This window comes from Anarrhichthys ocellatus, unplaced genomic scaffold (assembly GCF_004355925.1).
Source record: "Anarrhichthys ocellatus isolate YVR2014 unplaced genomic scaffold, GSC_Weel_1.0 scaffold18, whole genome shotgun sequence".
Lineage (NCBI taxonomy): Eukaryota > Metazoa > Chordata > Actinopteri > Perciformes > Anarhichadidae > Anarrhichthys > Anarrhichthys ocellatus.
The window spans coordinates 3,474,771-3,491,270 of NW_022280048.1; the positions used below are offsets into that span (position 1 = coordinate 3,474,771).

The 16,500-nt window shown below is 40.6% G+C and overlaps 1 protein-coding gene across 4 annotated transcripts in view; it reads left to right on the top strand.

The window, feature by feature from the left end:
• The first annotated feature begins 2,656 nt into the window (after window positions 1–2,656).
• LOC116388772 (roundabout homolog 2-like) overlaps window positions 2,657–16,500 on the top strand; it is a 77,633-nt gene continuing 63,789 nt past the window's right edge. For all 4 annotated transcript variants that reach the window (XM_031856935.1, XM_031856937.1, XM_031856936.1 and 1 more), the window contains exons 1-2: window positions 2,657–3,247; window positions 6,972–7,298. In XM_031856935.1, coding sequence (XP_031712795.1) covers window positions 3,193–3,247; window positions 6,972–7,298 — 382 coding nt within the window. In that variant the 5' untranslated portion in view covers window positions 2,657–3,192. The remainder of the gene's footprint in view (window positions 3,248–6,971; window positions 7,299–16,500) is intronic.

Genomic DNA, 16,500 nt, shown 5'->3' on the forward strand with positions numbered 1-16,500 from the left:
CACCTTCCAAAAAGTTCAACTTTTGTCCCGTCAGTCCACAGAGTATTTTCCCAAAAGTCTTGGGGATCATCAAGATGTTTTCTGGCAAAACTGAGACAAGCCTCTATGTTCTTTTTGCTCAGCAGTGGTTTTCGTCTTGGAACTCTGCCATGCAGGCCATTTTTGCCCAGTCTCTTTCTTATGGTGGAGTCATGAACACTGACCTTAATTGAGGCAAGTGAGGCCTGCAGTTCTTTGGATGTTGTTCTGGGGTCTTTTGTGACCTCTTGGATGAGTCGTCACTGCGCTCTTGGGGTAATTTTGGTCAGCCGGCCACTCCTGGGAAGGTTCACCACTGTTCCATGTTTTCGCCATTTGTGGATAATGGCTCTCACTGTGGTTTGCTGGAGTCCCAAAGCTTTAGAAATGGCTTTGTAACCTTTTCCAGACTGATAGATCTCAATTACTTTGTTTCTCATTTGTTCCTGAATTTCTTTGGATCGCAGCATGATGTCTAGCTTTTGAGGATCTTTTGGTCTACCTCACTTTGTCAGGCAGGTCCTATTTAAGTGATTTCTTGATTGAGAACAGGTGTGGCAGTAATCAGGGCTGGGTGTGGCTAGAGAAATTGAACTCAGCTTTCCAAAGATGTGATAAACCACAGTTAATTTGTTTTAACAGGGGGGGGCAGTCACTTTTTCACACAGGGCCATGTAGGTTTGGATTTCCCCCCCCCCTTAATAATAAAAACCTTCATTTAAAAACTGCATTTTGTGTTTACTTGTGTTATCTTTGTCTAATATTTAAATTTGTTTGATGATCTGAAACATTTAAGTGTGACAAACATGCAAAAAAATAAGAAATCAGGAAGGGGGCAAACACTTTTTCACACAACTGCTATGTCAACAGAGCAAGGAGAAGCTGTCTGTGTTGCATACAGTACTAACAGTAACTACCAAAACATGTGTGTCAGTGGTTTCATCTGATGTTCACCTGACAGAGAAGTGTTCATATTGTCTCAAACTTCATGCCTACAACTCCTGTGTCCCGGGATGATGCTCATTAATCGTCACATTTACCAGCGTCTAGACAGAATATTTTAATATCTCTCTTGCATTTAAACACTGGCATTACCATTTTGGCTTCCACTATGTCTGTTACTTGCGCTCCCAATTCTCTGTGGGAAGAGATATGAGATTGATAGCAACATTTTTTTCAACAGTAAGTGCTCATGATGAATAGCAGCATCACTGTGTATTAAGTAATTTGGTAAAATTAGCACTAACGTGTTCTTGAAGTTTCCTTCTCAGATCATTAAAGTTCACCTTGATGGATTTTGTGAGGTTATTCATTTCTTCAAAAGCCTATTTATTATCTCCTTGCACTTCTGAAAGACAGGACGTGATTGTGCAATGTGTTAAGGTCACCCTCTGCATGAAATCTGAAAACAGTCTCTGACAAGTTACTTCATGTTCTACACAGCATTGTGGATTTCCTTGAACCAAATAACTACTTTTTTTTCTTCCAAAAAAGGCACTTACATATTGCAGCCCTCAGTTTTCTTGCATTATTGAATCGCACATAAAAAAGAGATTGAGGCAAGTCGTCACAACACCATAAACTGAGCTGAGCCGCCATAAGAACAATCTGACAGGAAACCTTTATTGACGAGATTGTTCTCTGATGGATGAGATCTGTCCAATTAAAATGAATGTTCTCACTTTACACCCCCTTCATGCAGTCTTGATTTAGCCATCGTCCACAATAACTATTCAATATACTGCTGAGAACACAATACTAAAAAATGGTTTAATTTCCCCCTCTGGATCAATAACACCTGATTCAGCCCGACTCATTCTCCTCTCACAGCGAGCCACTGCATTTATAATGCTATTGACGATATTGAGCAGAATAGGCACCTCTGTCTGTGGGCGTGAATGAAGTGACATTTCTTTACAGATATATACATCTTTTTTTGTGAAAGCTTTCTCAACCATGAACATGGAATAAAATGCCACCTGGTAAAACTGGGGGGGAGGGGTTAGAATATTTGACTTGTCACATTGTGTTTGACAGGATGGTGGTGCACAAAAATAATGCATAGATTTGGTGCGATGTTTGTTTGTTGGACAAACAAAAAGGTTCCAGTGACAAAACTGTGTTAAGGTACGGTTGTAATGCATACCAGAGCATTAGCTTGGGCATGATTTATTTTTGTTAGATGGTCCTGATTTAATAAGTGTGTAAAAGTAAACCTGGTAGACTGTATGTGTGTGCACAGAACATGTGTCCTGATGCTGCATGATAATATGAAAGGAGCAGATTAAAAGAAACAAATCACAGAACCAATTTAGTATAAGTAAAGGACATTTAATTAGTTATTTGGAGAGCAAGACAATTAAATACAATAAAATAATTATTGCAATAAATCCACCAAAGGTAATGGACATCTAATCTGTCCAAGAAAGAATAAAACAAAATGGCCAGAGTAGCATACGTTCATTTGAATACATATTGATCATGCTGCATGTGAGTAGTGAATCTCTGAGCTGTTTCTGCTAAATTGCCTCCCAGAAAAAAAAGGGTGGGGGGGTGGAGGGTGGGACACACTAATGAGCATCATTATCAACATCTAATTGTCCAGAATGCAAAGTGCCGCTGAGTTTTTGGGGTTCAGATCTATTGTGTGTGTTATATTTGCCGGTTAGTTTCTCCCAGGGCAGCGGAGTGGAGAGGAGGGGCTGCTGCTGCTGCTGTGCTGCACCGTGCAGCCACTCACCTCTGACTGAAAGCCCGTCTCCACCTTTCATCCCTCAACTTGCCCCGCGTGGGGATGGATGCGTTACCCCGCGGTCGGACCCGGTAAAAAAAAGTATCAGAAGAATGCGGTCGGACGGGGGAGCCGTCAGTCACCGTAGTGTCTTTGGGCGTCGGTGATGATTGCGATTGGCGACTGCAGAAATTTCCAACGTGTCGGCAAGTCTACAGACCCCCGCTCACTGGCGCGCTCTCCGCGAGGGAGGATGGACGTGTGAATGGTTTCTTTTCAGTGGCTGAAATAACCGATTTGGTTCTTTGAGTTCACGAACTTTAAACAGTTATTCGTCTCAACGTCGCACAAGTGGAAACGGCGTTGATTGATTCATTGACTTGTTTATTTTTCCTTGAGGAGGAATTCATGCGCCGATAGCTTTACGGGGCCAATATGCCAGGATGGGTCCTCTACAGTATTTATTTCTCTGTGGACTTCTGTACACCCAAACCGACGGTAAGTTTATGTTTACGTCTATTATGTTGTCTTCTCTCACGTTCATCTCCAGGAAGACACTCTGCGACCTGCAGCGTATTATTCCATCCATGTTCTTGTCGGTGCAAGTGCGTGAATAAGATACCGAGTATGGGATCCCACATGTTCTACAGTGAATGTGTTGTTCCTGTTAAATCCGTGTTTCAAATCATAAACGCGCCATGCCAATGCGCCATATCATAGTTGGTTCCTTCAGTGTTGATTACGGTTTTGTGCCAGGCCAACTGTATGGCTCATGCAGACGAAAGTTGCTCATTTATTCATAAGGGCTGCCCTAATTGAACACATTTGTTACTCGTTGGTAGCTTAAGAATGTCGTGTATTATCGCAAGTATTGTGATTTGAAATTTGATTTTTAAACCCAAAGCTCATTCAACTTTTTGTATTGTCGAAGAAAAAGGACCTTAATTCATTTTGTTTGAATTAATTGAATCTCACTGGATCTCATCTGCGGCTTGCCTTGTATACTCCTTCAAAAGTGTTGCAAACGCATCGTTGATCATACTGTGCTCACAGTTTGCTGTGGTGGGCTTACCGTGGGTCATATTCTGTGTGACCTACAATGCGAAAGGTTGCTCAGGCAGATGATGGAGCTGACTGTATGTCCTATAGCTGAAATGGCTAATGTGCCATAGAGAAGATGCTTACTCACACTGTATATTGTTGAAATTCATCCCATGACTGTTTATGTCTACACTACATGGACTGACTGTGCATATATGTTCCGCTATAGCTCCACCTAATAGACATATCTAAGCATCTTGACAGGAAGTGTTTTCACAAAGTGTTTTGTAGCCTAGTTTTTGGTCCCCTGTTGCCCATATAACGTAAATCTGTGTCAGTGGAGTAAATGAATTGCAGGTGTGGATTTGGGTGGTTCCAGGACACTGGAATTGCTATGTTGCCAGTTTATTGAAAACAGCCCATCTGTGCATTGTAAAGCCAAAGCACTGCAATGGCTCTGCAGTTCTTCCTACAGTATCTTTGTGAAGCTGGTCAGTTTTTGTTGACAACATTTTAGGGACGTGTTGAATGTACTCTTCCGGTTTGGAGGCTTTGATTTGTATTATATCTGAAAGGAGTTAAATAATAATACCCCAGTTTACACACATTTAAATAAGTTTAACTGACACAGTCTTAACAAAAACATTACAAGCTTCTCAGGAAAAGGATTAATTGCAGGGCTACTGCAGCTTGTAATGTAATCTGCATATATATGCAATAAACAGGTAGGTGTACATTTCAGCCTTTCCGATGTAGTAGTTAAAATTCAACCATCTGTGAGAAGGAAGCACAAGTACTCCCAATTGTTGGTGTCTGACTGACTATGCCTGTGGCAATATGTAATCTGTGATCTATTAGAGAGGATAATGCTGAGAGTGTGCACAATATAATTTATATTGCACAGATCTGTGTGCCCATATATCTATCTATATAAGGCTTTTATAAGATTTGCTGATTTTGAGTTTGCTGAGCTTGGACTGACTTTTTTGTTTGCGACATGTCGAACTTAATTTCCCACTGATAAAGAACCCGAAAAGACATGTGCTCTGCACTCGACAATCTAATTAATCTTTTGGTTATAAATTGAAATTGAGTTCCTCTGAACTCGACTGGTGGACAGATGTCACCTCAAAGTGACTTTTATTAGAGTTGTCCCTGCTTACAAGCCCTTACACGTCCCTGACAAGCTTTTTTCTGCCAGACCTTGGGTTTCAGCTTCAGCACCATGGACAGATCCCCATAAACAGACCCCCTGGCAGAGGAAAAAAAAGACCTGGGTGGACACGGAGCTTGAGGCTTAACAGCTTTAGGCAGTCCTAGGCTAAAAGATAAGCCACATTTTGGACATTTTCTGACTGTAACCATACCAAGAAACTTTACTTTAAGACATGATTGAATTTAAAACCTGAAACTCTATGAATACAAGACTATTCAGCTATTAAAAGTCCATCATTTATTCCAAGGAGTAACATAGAAAAGAAAATCCATCTATTCATTTTCTGTCCCTACTTATTCATATTCAGGGTCATGGGGTGCTGGAGCATGCATTGAGCAGAAAGCAGGCAAACCCCCTGGTTGGGTTGCCAGTCCATCACAGGGCAAACAGTCTGACAGGACCTCGCAGGACCTTCTTGCTGTTAGATGACAGTACCAACCACTGAGCCACCAAGAGACCCACAATTTAAATGATCTAATTTCTATTCTGCTGTCTGACAGCACAAGTCAAACCGTACATTAGCCACAGTGAAGACGGGGTAATGGGACAACCAATTAGAAGAAGTCAGTATCCCACGGACTGTGTGTTTGTGCGTCCTTGTGGATCCACACAAATGTTACTTACCTGGAGAGACACACACATATGTAGGTTTTTAAAAGGCATGTTAAAAACATAATGTGTCAACACGCTTTGTGTGTTGGCGACAGCTAATGGAATGCTTTCTGTCAATGAACCACTTAACATTATAGACCGTCACATCAATTTTACTCATATTTGCAGCTTTATTTCTGTTGCTGTGTAGCAGCCAATCGCCACGGTTGCTCTTGCAATTTGTATGATTTGTCACCATCAAAGGCAAAAAAGACAAGAGACCGTGTAACGTAATTTTAATTTATTTATACCTCATTTATTTCTTTGCCTCATGGCCATCCTAAAAGTCTGTTTTAGCGACTCGGAAATCACTTGCTACGTTTGTTTGCGTGCACACAACGGAAAAAAATCAAGACCTTTTAACACAGATATTACAATGTGCTCTTACACCATGAAACAGATGAGAGTTGTGACGCTGTCGTGTCTGTAAACAAACACAGTGCCACTACATTTTAGTCATTCCTCTGACATTTCGAGGTAGAATTTAAGAACAGCTCTGAAGGTGTTCACATGGCCAAATAAATGGAAGGAATGTTGCAGTGTAAGGGTTGCTAACTGGGTCACTGTTACACAAATTACCATGTTATTCTTATCAGCATTGTCAGGATCATTCTGACATTTGCTGAAGATTGACTATCAAACACGTAATATTATTCATGTTAATATAATAATGTAACCTTTAAGGGGGAATTGTAAACTTTGCATATCCACACTATTTCATTACAAAGTGATAAAAATCCAGTGTAGCAGTCACTGTTCTACACCCGCTGAGACAACATGTTTGATGATGTCAGTGTTTGATTGAAAGTGTTAATGAAAAAGCTAATGAGATGTAATGACTCCTCAGCTCCTGTCTGTGAAAGTAAACATGGGAGCCTGAGTGTAGTAGCACTGCAAGTAGCGCAGCCAATATCAACCCGACACTAATCAACTTTCCCTTCACAGGCTGCAATGAAACCATACTTAGTTTTAGTTCACCAACCACATTTACAAATGTTTGTACATCTAATGTTTAAAAAGCAGGGGAAATACAAGTCGTACTTATTTGCAGACATTTCTGTGTTTTCTCTTAATATAAATCAGCGATCAACAACGCCATCTCAGGTGCAGTTTTTAGTCTGGTAATACATTTTGGTTGCCGTATCATCGCACTGCACTTTGTTTGCACTCTGTTTTGACATTCTTACTAGATAGTTAACTTCATTTTCCCCAAATATACTGATGTTGCTGCTGCAGTAAAATTACAAGGCCTTATCGATGTGTATGTATTTATTAAGACTATTTCTACTACTTTTGCTGTCGTTCCCTCTCCAGGGTCCCGTCTTCGCCAGGAAGACTTCCTTCCCCGGATAGTGGAGCACCCCTCTGACCTCATTGTGTCTAAAGGGGAACCGGCCACTCTCAACTGTAAGGCCGAGGGCCGTCCGACCCCAACGGTGGAATGGTTCAAAGACGGGGAGCGCGTCGAGACGGACCGCGACAACCCCCGCTCCCACCGCATGCTGCTGCCCAGCGGGTCCCTCTTCTTCCTACGTATCATCCACGGACGACGGAGCAAGCCCGACGATGGCAGCTACGTGTGTCTGGCCCGAAACTATCTGGGGGAGGCCGTAAGCCGGAACGCATCTCTAGAAGTAGCATGTAAGTCTGAGTTTTCATCCTATCCCTCTGGGCACAAAGGTACTGCCCTGGTCAAACCAATCTCAGTGTTGCATGACAACACAGTGGAAGTATGTATGGAGGTTTGTAACCTTTCTTGTTGAGTATGTGAACATGAGAAAAGTGTTAATGTTAAATCTGAAAAAGGTAGAGTTTATGTTAAATTAAGCATAACACATTGGGGCTGCTGTGCTGAGAGATCCATATAGAAGATGCCATCTGTCATAATATGAGCAACATCACCTTTCCACCTACAAGCATGAGTGTGTGTGTGTTTGTGTATCTGCTTACCCGTGTGCATAACGTGTGTGCGCATATCCGTGCGATTATGTTTTCCGACTGCTAGTGAGACCTGTTTGGATGACCTGCTTGAGTAATGTATGGGCAGAGCTGCGAATCGCTCCAGGGACGGAGAGGGAAGGGGGCAGGATTTTAACCTAGCTAACTCTCTCTCACTGTTTGGATTTGGAAAGATGCAGCCAGCTCCCAGCCAGTTCTCTCCCTGTGTGGGAGAGACGCGCTCTGGGCTATTCACATTTCCATTATGTGCTAAACTGAGCTGATTTCTTGCCATGAACAAGATGCACACACGCTCGGACACACAAACAGATATACATGCATGGTGCACACACAAACACCCACACTGTCTCTCCTGCTCTCGGTTTCTCACTCTCATAGAGGTGTAGTACACACGCAGGAAACAGGGAATTCCAGGCAAACAGTATGTTGCAGTTTGATTTTTAATTCACAAAACATTTCGCCACCAATGATTGCTGAATAGATGTCTGTTTTAAATATGGGAGTTTGTTGCACCTGAGAATTGCAAGGGACTCTCCCCAGCAGAATGATGGTCTTTGCGGTGCTATTGTGGCTCCTGCGGATTTGTCTCTCACTCCGGATTCCGTATTTGGCTTTATGGGGAAATCATGAAATAGGAAGGTGAAAAAAAAGAAGAAAAGACTGAGATAAGAGCCCTGAACCTAATAGCGACTCAGTAGAGACATTATCTGGGATCTTTGTGGCGTTTTGTGCACCACATCCTTCCTTTGTCTTATTGCCTTTTCCACATTAGACACTTATATTTCTATTGTCTTCTTTTACCGGTACTGTTTCCTCTCTTTCTCTCAAATCAATAGTGGTGAACTGTCCTGGAAATACTAATGCTCAAGGAGATCCTGGGTAAATGGTAATGAGTGTGTGTGTGTGTGTGTGTGTGTGTGTCAGGATAGAGCTTCGTCTTTTACGTATAAAATGAGACATTGTGTTGTTTGATATTTAGTTGAATACTATCTCGTGCCAAAGCTGCTATAGCAGTATCCCTGTCTCACCATAATCAGTGTCTACGCTTCTCTATATGTCACATTTACATTGCACATCTTAAACAGCACAGTTGTATTTCAAGATGGGGGACTAACTCTGCCTCATAAAGAAACCAGAGACCCAAAACTGTCGTTATAGTGTCAAGAGACAAATGTTATAGCCGCTCCACTGATTCCCTTGACTGAATGGAGGCCGGCTTTGTGAACACAATGACTGTGTCAGAGTGATTTTGTGGGGATTTTCTGGTTCTCCTTAAACACAATAAAGCTCATTTGTATTTTACAGCTCAAACAGGCATTCTGAATTTGTTTTCTGAGTTAATTGTCACACTCATTGTAAGTGTAGGAGTGGCAATTCTTATTGACAAATCGTTTTTTTTTTCCTATTGTTGGAGTTGGAAGAGAGGTACGCTACTTAATATTTATCAGCAACACATATGGAGGGTAAAATAACATACTAGGTATTTTGTTGCAAATATCAAGTACTTAACATACATAGAAGCTAAATCTCAATATGAGGAAAATGGAGTCGGCTTGAATTGTTGTTCCAGAGCAGCTGTCATAGGAGTCTTGAATGATGTCTTGTAGAAAATTGAATTGTTCTTAAAGCTTTTTCTAGATATCTTCATGAATGTGTTTATATTCTGCTCTCTCTCTCTCTCTCGCTCTCTCTCTCTCTACATATATATATATATATATATATATATATATATATATGGGGACAGTACCATCTTGGGGAATAGGGGGGTATGAGGGATTAGTGTTTGCACAGTGGGGTGCACCTCATACTTCAGTAAGTCTCTATATTCCCTAGCTGCTAGACCATGTAGACCAACCACAGACCTAAGTACTCTATTTCCAATGTACATTCAGTATGAAGTACCTGCTGTTTAACTACGGCGGGATTTTCAATTGCCTGATTGGGATGTCTCCTTTAAAGCGGGATGGCAACATAATGACTGTGTAGGCTTTGCAATTTAGTGGTCAAATTTAAATACCACTTGTATTGTTGTCTTTTCTAACGCCATGTATTTAGGTGTTCGCTTCCTAGACGTAGAAGCTACATCCTGATATCTCGCTCACAACTTTCCCCACAAATTAAGTTATTCTACTCTTGTTTATTAGTCGAAAGAACAGATACTAACCTAATTTGTCCTATGCTATCTCCTCTTGTGCAGAATAGGTTGTTTTTTTCTGGAGCTTCTGTTACATAAAAAATAAACAGTATGTCCAGGGCAGCCTCTAGTCTTCTTTGTGTAATTCAGAGCAACATGGCTATGGGGATGCATATTTGTATGGCTCCTTCAGGGGCTGCAGGATACTGCCAGTATTGCTGCAGCCAAAGTTGTCATGCAATGCTGCGGGTGGAAGCAAGCGGGTAGATGAAAGTGCTGTGGGGTTGCTCTGACAGTGAGCCTAGCTCAAAATGGTGGGTTTCCTTAGAGTCCACACACACATCCTCAAATTTTCTAATGGGCTGTAGCATTGTATCTTAACCAGTGGCTTAGAAAATGTAGCAAACTTGAGGGGTGCTGCTCCCCTGGGCGCATTTGTGCTGTACAAGCTCAATTTTGGTGGTTCGTCATGCATTTTATGAGCTTCAGTCTGACTGAAATTTGAAGGGGCTATATTCATCCCATGTGATGCAAAACACTTCAGCTGTTTAAGATGGTAGCAAAGCTTGAAATATGTAAATGATGTAGATATGCCAGACATCTACATCTAGCACCCTTTCCAAAAACAAATAATATACCTCGTAACAGCTGTTTGTCTTTTAAATTAACTAAGCCTTACTAAAACAACACTTATTTCTACTCAGTTGCTTTTCTGTACACGGTGCACAGTAGAGCTCATGACAAATAATCAATAGACAGTAACCTAGCAAAATCATATTGTATGTCTTGTGTTGTATTGATCCTCTAAACTGACTGTGGGTGAGATGGGAAAAAAAAGCAGGATATGTCATAAAACTGTCAGAATTCCTTAAATTGGAAGAAATTGTTTATGTTTTCCAAAACATGCAACTCTCCATATCATCTGCTGCATTATACATGTTTTAAGTTTCTTTCCTACAGTTAAGCTCGTTCTTTCTGTGCCTAATCATTCGACTTCAGGCTCACTACAGTGGAACTGTGGTGTCTATTAAGACAGAATGGACATATTTTAATGCCATCTGCATGGTTATTTCATCTTTGCTAAGTATTTGTCATACTGTAGCTATTTTACAGAATGGTGGATTTACAAGAAAAGTGCTTTTGTACATTGAACTTGTATCTTGCTTTAGTTGACAATGACTGAACCAACCCAATATAAGAATTCTCAGCTATGTTTTTCTCAGGCTGAAAATAAGAAAGCCAAAAATAAGACCCAGCAGATTAGCAAATTTAATCCAAGGCCAGCAAGGGAGCATGCACTGCATCAGCTGATGGACCATCACGGGGCACACATCTGGAGTATTCTTACTCTTGTTGAAATTCTATTTCCTGTACTGTTGGGTGCAAATTTGACACAAACGATAACATCAGCCATTTCTCTGTGAAATGAGTTCATGTCTGTTTATTATTAGACGGTCTTGTATTTTTGCTTGATAAACAAGGCTCATTGTGTTTTCTGGTACTGTTGCATCATGCCACTTGTTTCTCACATCCAAGTGTGTCATTTTAATATTCAACCGTCACCTGCTGTCAACGTGTACAATCACACATGGCCAACCGCCGAGCCAGCTTTTCACATCTTCTGTCTGTTTTGTTCAGACGCTGCAGCTGAGCACTATACTTCAGAGCAACGTCAACAAACAACTGTGCGACCTCCAGGCCACCAGTGGACTGGCACTAATCATCAGAGCGAGTGGCTGTTGATGGAATTAGAACAGCTCCTGCAAACTATTAAGAAAGGACAGAAAGACATAAACAGTGATGTGTTGAAGGGAGGTGTGGGTGGAAGTGCAGCGGATGCAAGGGTGTTCATTAGTACAGAACTCAAGAGCAAGATGAGTCCCCCTCTGTTTGACTGTGCTAAGTGAATTAGAATAGTCACTCAGCCAGACAATCATCAATTAAATCCCCCCCCCCCCAGTTCCAGGCAGCCAACAAACTGAGCAGCCACAGTGCTAGATAAATCTACTGTCTGCATTGTGTTTTTTAGTGCACTGTTGTAATTATTTTAATGAGAGAGAACGCATTGGACAGTTATTTGAAATGTTAATAGAATGAGTGGAATTAATGCTGGAGATTCATACGTTAAGGCACAGTTGTGGAGGAGCATGTAATAAAAAAAAAAACACGAGACTTGTTACAAATATCGTTGCCAAGCTACTAGTGCTTGCCAGGCAAAAGGGAGGTAACACAATTTTGAGTTGGAGCCGAACCCAGCATACACTAGGTGAAAATATGATATGATAAAAAAATATGATATCTAAAACCTGGCCACATAAAATCCAGACCGTAGACCAAGAGTCTACAGCCATGCTCTGCCATGCACAGCTAAATGCTAACACCAAAATGCTAACATGATTATATTTAGCAGGTACAATTTTACTTTTTAGCACCTCAGTCTAACACGTTAGTGGGTTAACATAACGCTGCACCCAGTGTTTTTTCATAGTGTTCAAACTTTTTTGTGCGGCTTTTAGTGCTTTCAGAGAGGCGCTGGTGTCGTCACTGACGCTCCTATTCAGGGAATCCTCCAGTTGGTGCTTATGGTGGAAAAAAAACCCCCTGATGTCCAAAAAACACATATTAGCCCGAATAGATAATGAAAAGCAAAGGACCGATGCTAGTCTACCATACAAAAGGTGGTTAGAGTTGTGATATGTTGTCAAGATATTGTTGTCATCGAGCCAAAACTCACGCGTAGCGGGAGCGCTGGAATGGAACGCTCCCCAGGGCCTTGTGGGTGAAAAACGCGACACGGATGGACACACGCCCTAAAAGGGTTCTGACTGCTGATAGTGACATGATGCAATCAGCTAGCAGAGCCGACTCATCACTCTGTTGATCTTTTTGAACTGCAAAAACACACACCATTCTAAAATTGCAGTGTTAGGAAGTAGTAGTTTTTTTGTTGTTGTTTTTTCTCCACACAAACATTCATTTTGACATTTTTACGAATAAAATTAATGTTATTGAGCTACAAATGTCAGCAACATTTCTCCCTTAAATTTTCTGAAATTAAAGCCTGCTACCTATTCCTGTTTGTTTATGAAAAAGAACGAGGAGAAATTCGACATTTAGAATTAGTAAGACCAGAGACCAAATAAATATGCAACATTCAAGCTGCGATTGGCAACATCAAATTGTTTCCTCTCCCTCATTTTCCCATTTCACTCATCAAAACAAAAATGCCAGCCCGACATTAGCATGTAAGAGTCCGGTAGCACTCACAAATGTATCTGTAATTTGCGAGACTGTGATCTTTGAATAGCAGTGCTCTCAAACCCCCTTTTGTGAACCAGCCTGGGAAAACCAACATGAGCATCTTAAGAGTCAACAATCCATGTTTTTTTTTATATCTGAGAAAAAACTTGAGCACTTTAGGATATTCTGTGTTTTACAAACTGTGTATTGAAAAGGATGAGAATATCATTGTCCCTTGTCTATCTGGTCTTAACTAACTTTAGGAAAAACCTGCAACTCATAAGCCAAGATACATGTGTTTTGTATACTTCGTCTCACAATATGCCAAAAATATCCATGTAAAGAACTATAATTTTAATTTAAAGTGCATTTAGCAACATTATTCAATTTATCTAACTTACCTAAATCTGACCTCTGCTTGTGTTGCGTCTCCTCCCTGTTGAGAAGTCATCCGTGTTCTTATTCCCTGCTTCCTTGTCACTGTGTTCTCTTTAGTGATGGGCATTCCTTTGAGCCATTCACTGCTATAGCCTACGCAGTAAACAACATTAGCCTAATTGGGATAATTTGACAGTCAAAGCTGTGGTTTCTCCAGGCATTAAATAGTGTTCTCTCCCAAAGTGCATCACATGGAAGAAATTATTTCCCACCTCCATATTTGTGCTTTAAAACTGGCATACACCACGTGTATAGTGGATTATAAAGTATTTGTGTTTGGTCAGGCTCTGGGCTCTGGTTGGGGTTTTTGATGTGATACCAGAAATGAGGCTGTGGTGAGCCATTGTTATTATTAAGCACATAGTTAGCGCTATAGAGATTCTGAAAATGTAGCACACCACTTACAGTAAGGTTCAATAGGGTTTCTATTAGACGGGAACTCTCTGGTGTTTTGGAAAGTGGCAAGTTGCCATCCATCATGCATTTCACTCTTACCCATTGACAGCATCCAAAGTTAGTGCCTGCCAGCCCTGTGTGTTCCCAGGCAGATTGTCAATGTTTTCTGTGGGCAGATAGGTTGGCCACATTTCACCATCTGTTGCCAGTCCAACAGCCCCCCTGTGTACTTATCCCCTGTTTGCCTTCCCCTGCCTTGCTCTTGGTAAGCCGCTACACAGTATGGAGTTTTGTGAACCCAGCTGATCGGAACTGATCTTTCTCGGCTGTTGATGTGTTGAGGATAAGTTTGTTTTCTCATTATCTTCCTCCTGCCTTCACCAGAAGTAGTTATCTTTATATTATACATTACACATTTGTAAATTAGAAATGATTGACTTAAAACTAAAACTAAGTATGTTGAGAAACTAGCAAGAGTATGCTAGATTTAACTAAATAAAAAATATCTCCAATACAAACCGCTCGCCCAAAAGTATCATTATGAAAGTAAACATATCACAATGAATGTAAATGTTGAGCATGGATATTGTTAGTAATCAAAGCTCAATGAGAGCATGGGCAGAGATTGTCCAGGTAGATAGATAGGCAGGTAGCCCGTCCAATCATTTCATTTGGCCTAAAATGAAAAATGGATACCTTATTACAGTCCTGCGACAGCCACAGATACCTGATCTTTTAATTATTATTTCTTTTATTGTGTCAGAGCATTTGATTTAGTGATTAATGTCTGGATTTAAAGAGGATTTCAACAAATATAACAAAAAGGTTTTTGTTATAAATTACCGACCCTAATTTCAGGTTGAATAACCTAATTGCTTCATCATTTTGACATTATGACACAACAGAAACACAATTACGTGTTGTCTATGGTGTTAGGCTCTGGTCCGTAAGTTCTGATAAACCAAATACACTCGGGAGAAAAATCACTCTGCCGTTTCACTAAAAGCTGAATAATTGTGATAATGGTGCAATAACATTTCTTTTTTTATTATGATTCAGTCAGTGGTACCTGATAAGGTGTATGTGAACTTTCCGTGCACATTGTAGGAGCTTGAACCTTCATGATTAGGTAAATTATACGAATGGAGAAGAGTTGTGAGATTAACATTATCATTTTCTATGCTGTGAATGATGGGTATCTAGTTTGATGTATGGGTAAAAAGCACTACCATTCCTCTTAGCTTGATGTGCGTTGTGTATGTCATGGCAAGTTTTCTCCGTTTAATCAGATGCTGTAGCTCCGGGTGGTCAGTAATAAGCACTACTCGCCTTTTTCTCCATTTCTGTTGTTGACAGTGCAGTAGAAAAGGACACCCCCTGAGCTCTTACGATTAGGCGGCAGAGGAAAAGCTCAAGAGCATTTATCTGTTCAGAGTGGAACTTTTTCCAACTCAGGGCACTCAGAGCCCTCCTTCAGAGTCTCACCATACACATGAGATATGCACAGAATGCTTTAAACCCCTTCAAATGAATTAGAAAAATGACGAATTAAAAAGGTGTTTGTTGCCTGCTTCTTCAATCTTGACTGATTCATTTTCAACTGCCAGGATGAAGAAAATGTTACAAAGGTTAGAGTTGAAGTCTGGTCTTAGGACAATAGGTTGTTGTTGTTGTTGTTCTGCTAAATGACTGTAATGTAATGTTACACAGGAAGTCAAATAATGATAATGTACAGTTGATTACCTTCTGTTTTCTCATTCCAGTTAGAGTACAGTAGTAGAATCCCAATGGACTATTTGCATGTTGTTCATACTTGCTGTAATTGCTGTTTAGTTGCAGTGGCGGATTATAATAGCATATTTGCCCTTAATAAGACTGATGAAATTACCATACAACCTTTTGAATAGCTCAACATGTCTCATCATCTGTTTGTTTTTTTGTCTTTGTGTCAGCGTAAGACAATGATAAAACAATACCACTATATAGGATTTTCTTCTGTTTAAGGTGGTCGCATGCTTATAACAGTGCAAATATAGAGGTGGCCACAGCAGGCAAGCGGAACTAATTTATGCATATTTTTTTGGCTGAAGACAGTGAGATAAGGGGCTAGCATCTGGTGCTAACTGGACCATGCTCACTCCTTGGAGGTCTCTGCATTACGAGGTTCGGTAAGTTAGCTAAGGGCTAGCATCTGGTGTGAATTGGGCCATGCAAACACCTTTAAGAGCTCTGGTGCACTTTCTTACAGTCGGTTGGAAGAAACATATGCCTGGTGTGAAGAGGCATACTAAATGGATTTACTGTGTTGCAGCTTTATCGTAGCTCTCTAATTCTCTCAAGAAGCAGCCGCATGTGTGTGATAATTCAAGATACAATTCGACATGTTACATTTTAAAGTGAATTAATATCATTTAAATGAAGTTTAAGGTGTTTTTCAAAGTAGGTTTTATACATTCAGGGGCCACTTTATTAGGTACATCTATACAGTCTTATGAAAGCCAAATGGTTTTGCCATGAAGTCTATTTTCGTGAGGCCTATAATGTTCAGTTTTTATTGATACTGTCATAAATTCATTAAAGTATGTTTAGGCACTAAGGTCATAGCTAGTGATTCTGTTGGACTGCATTACAATGAGTTTCTTCCTCCCTTATGGATGTAAATAGAATTGACAAAAC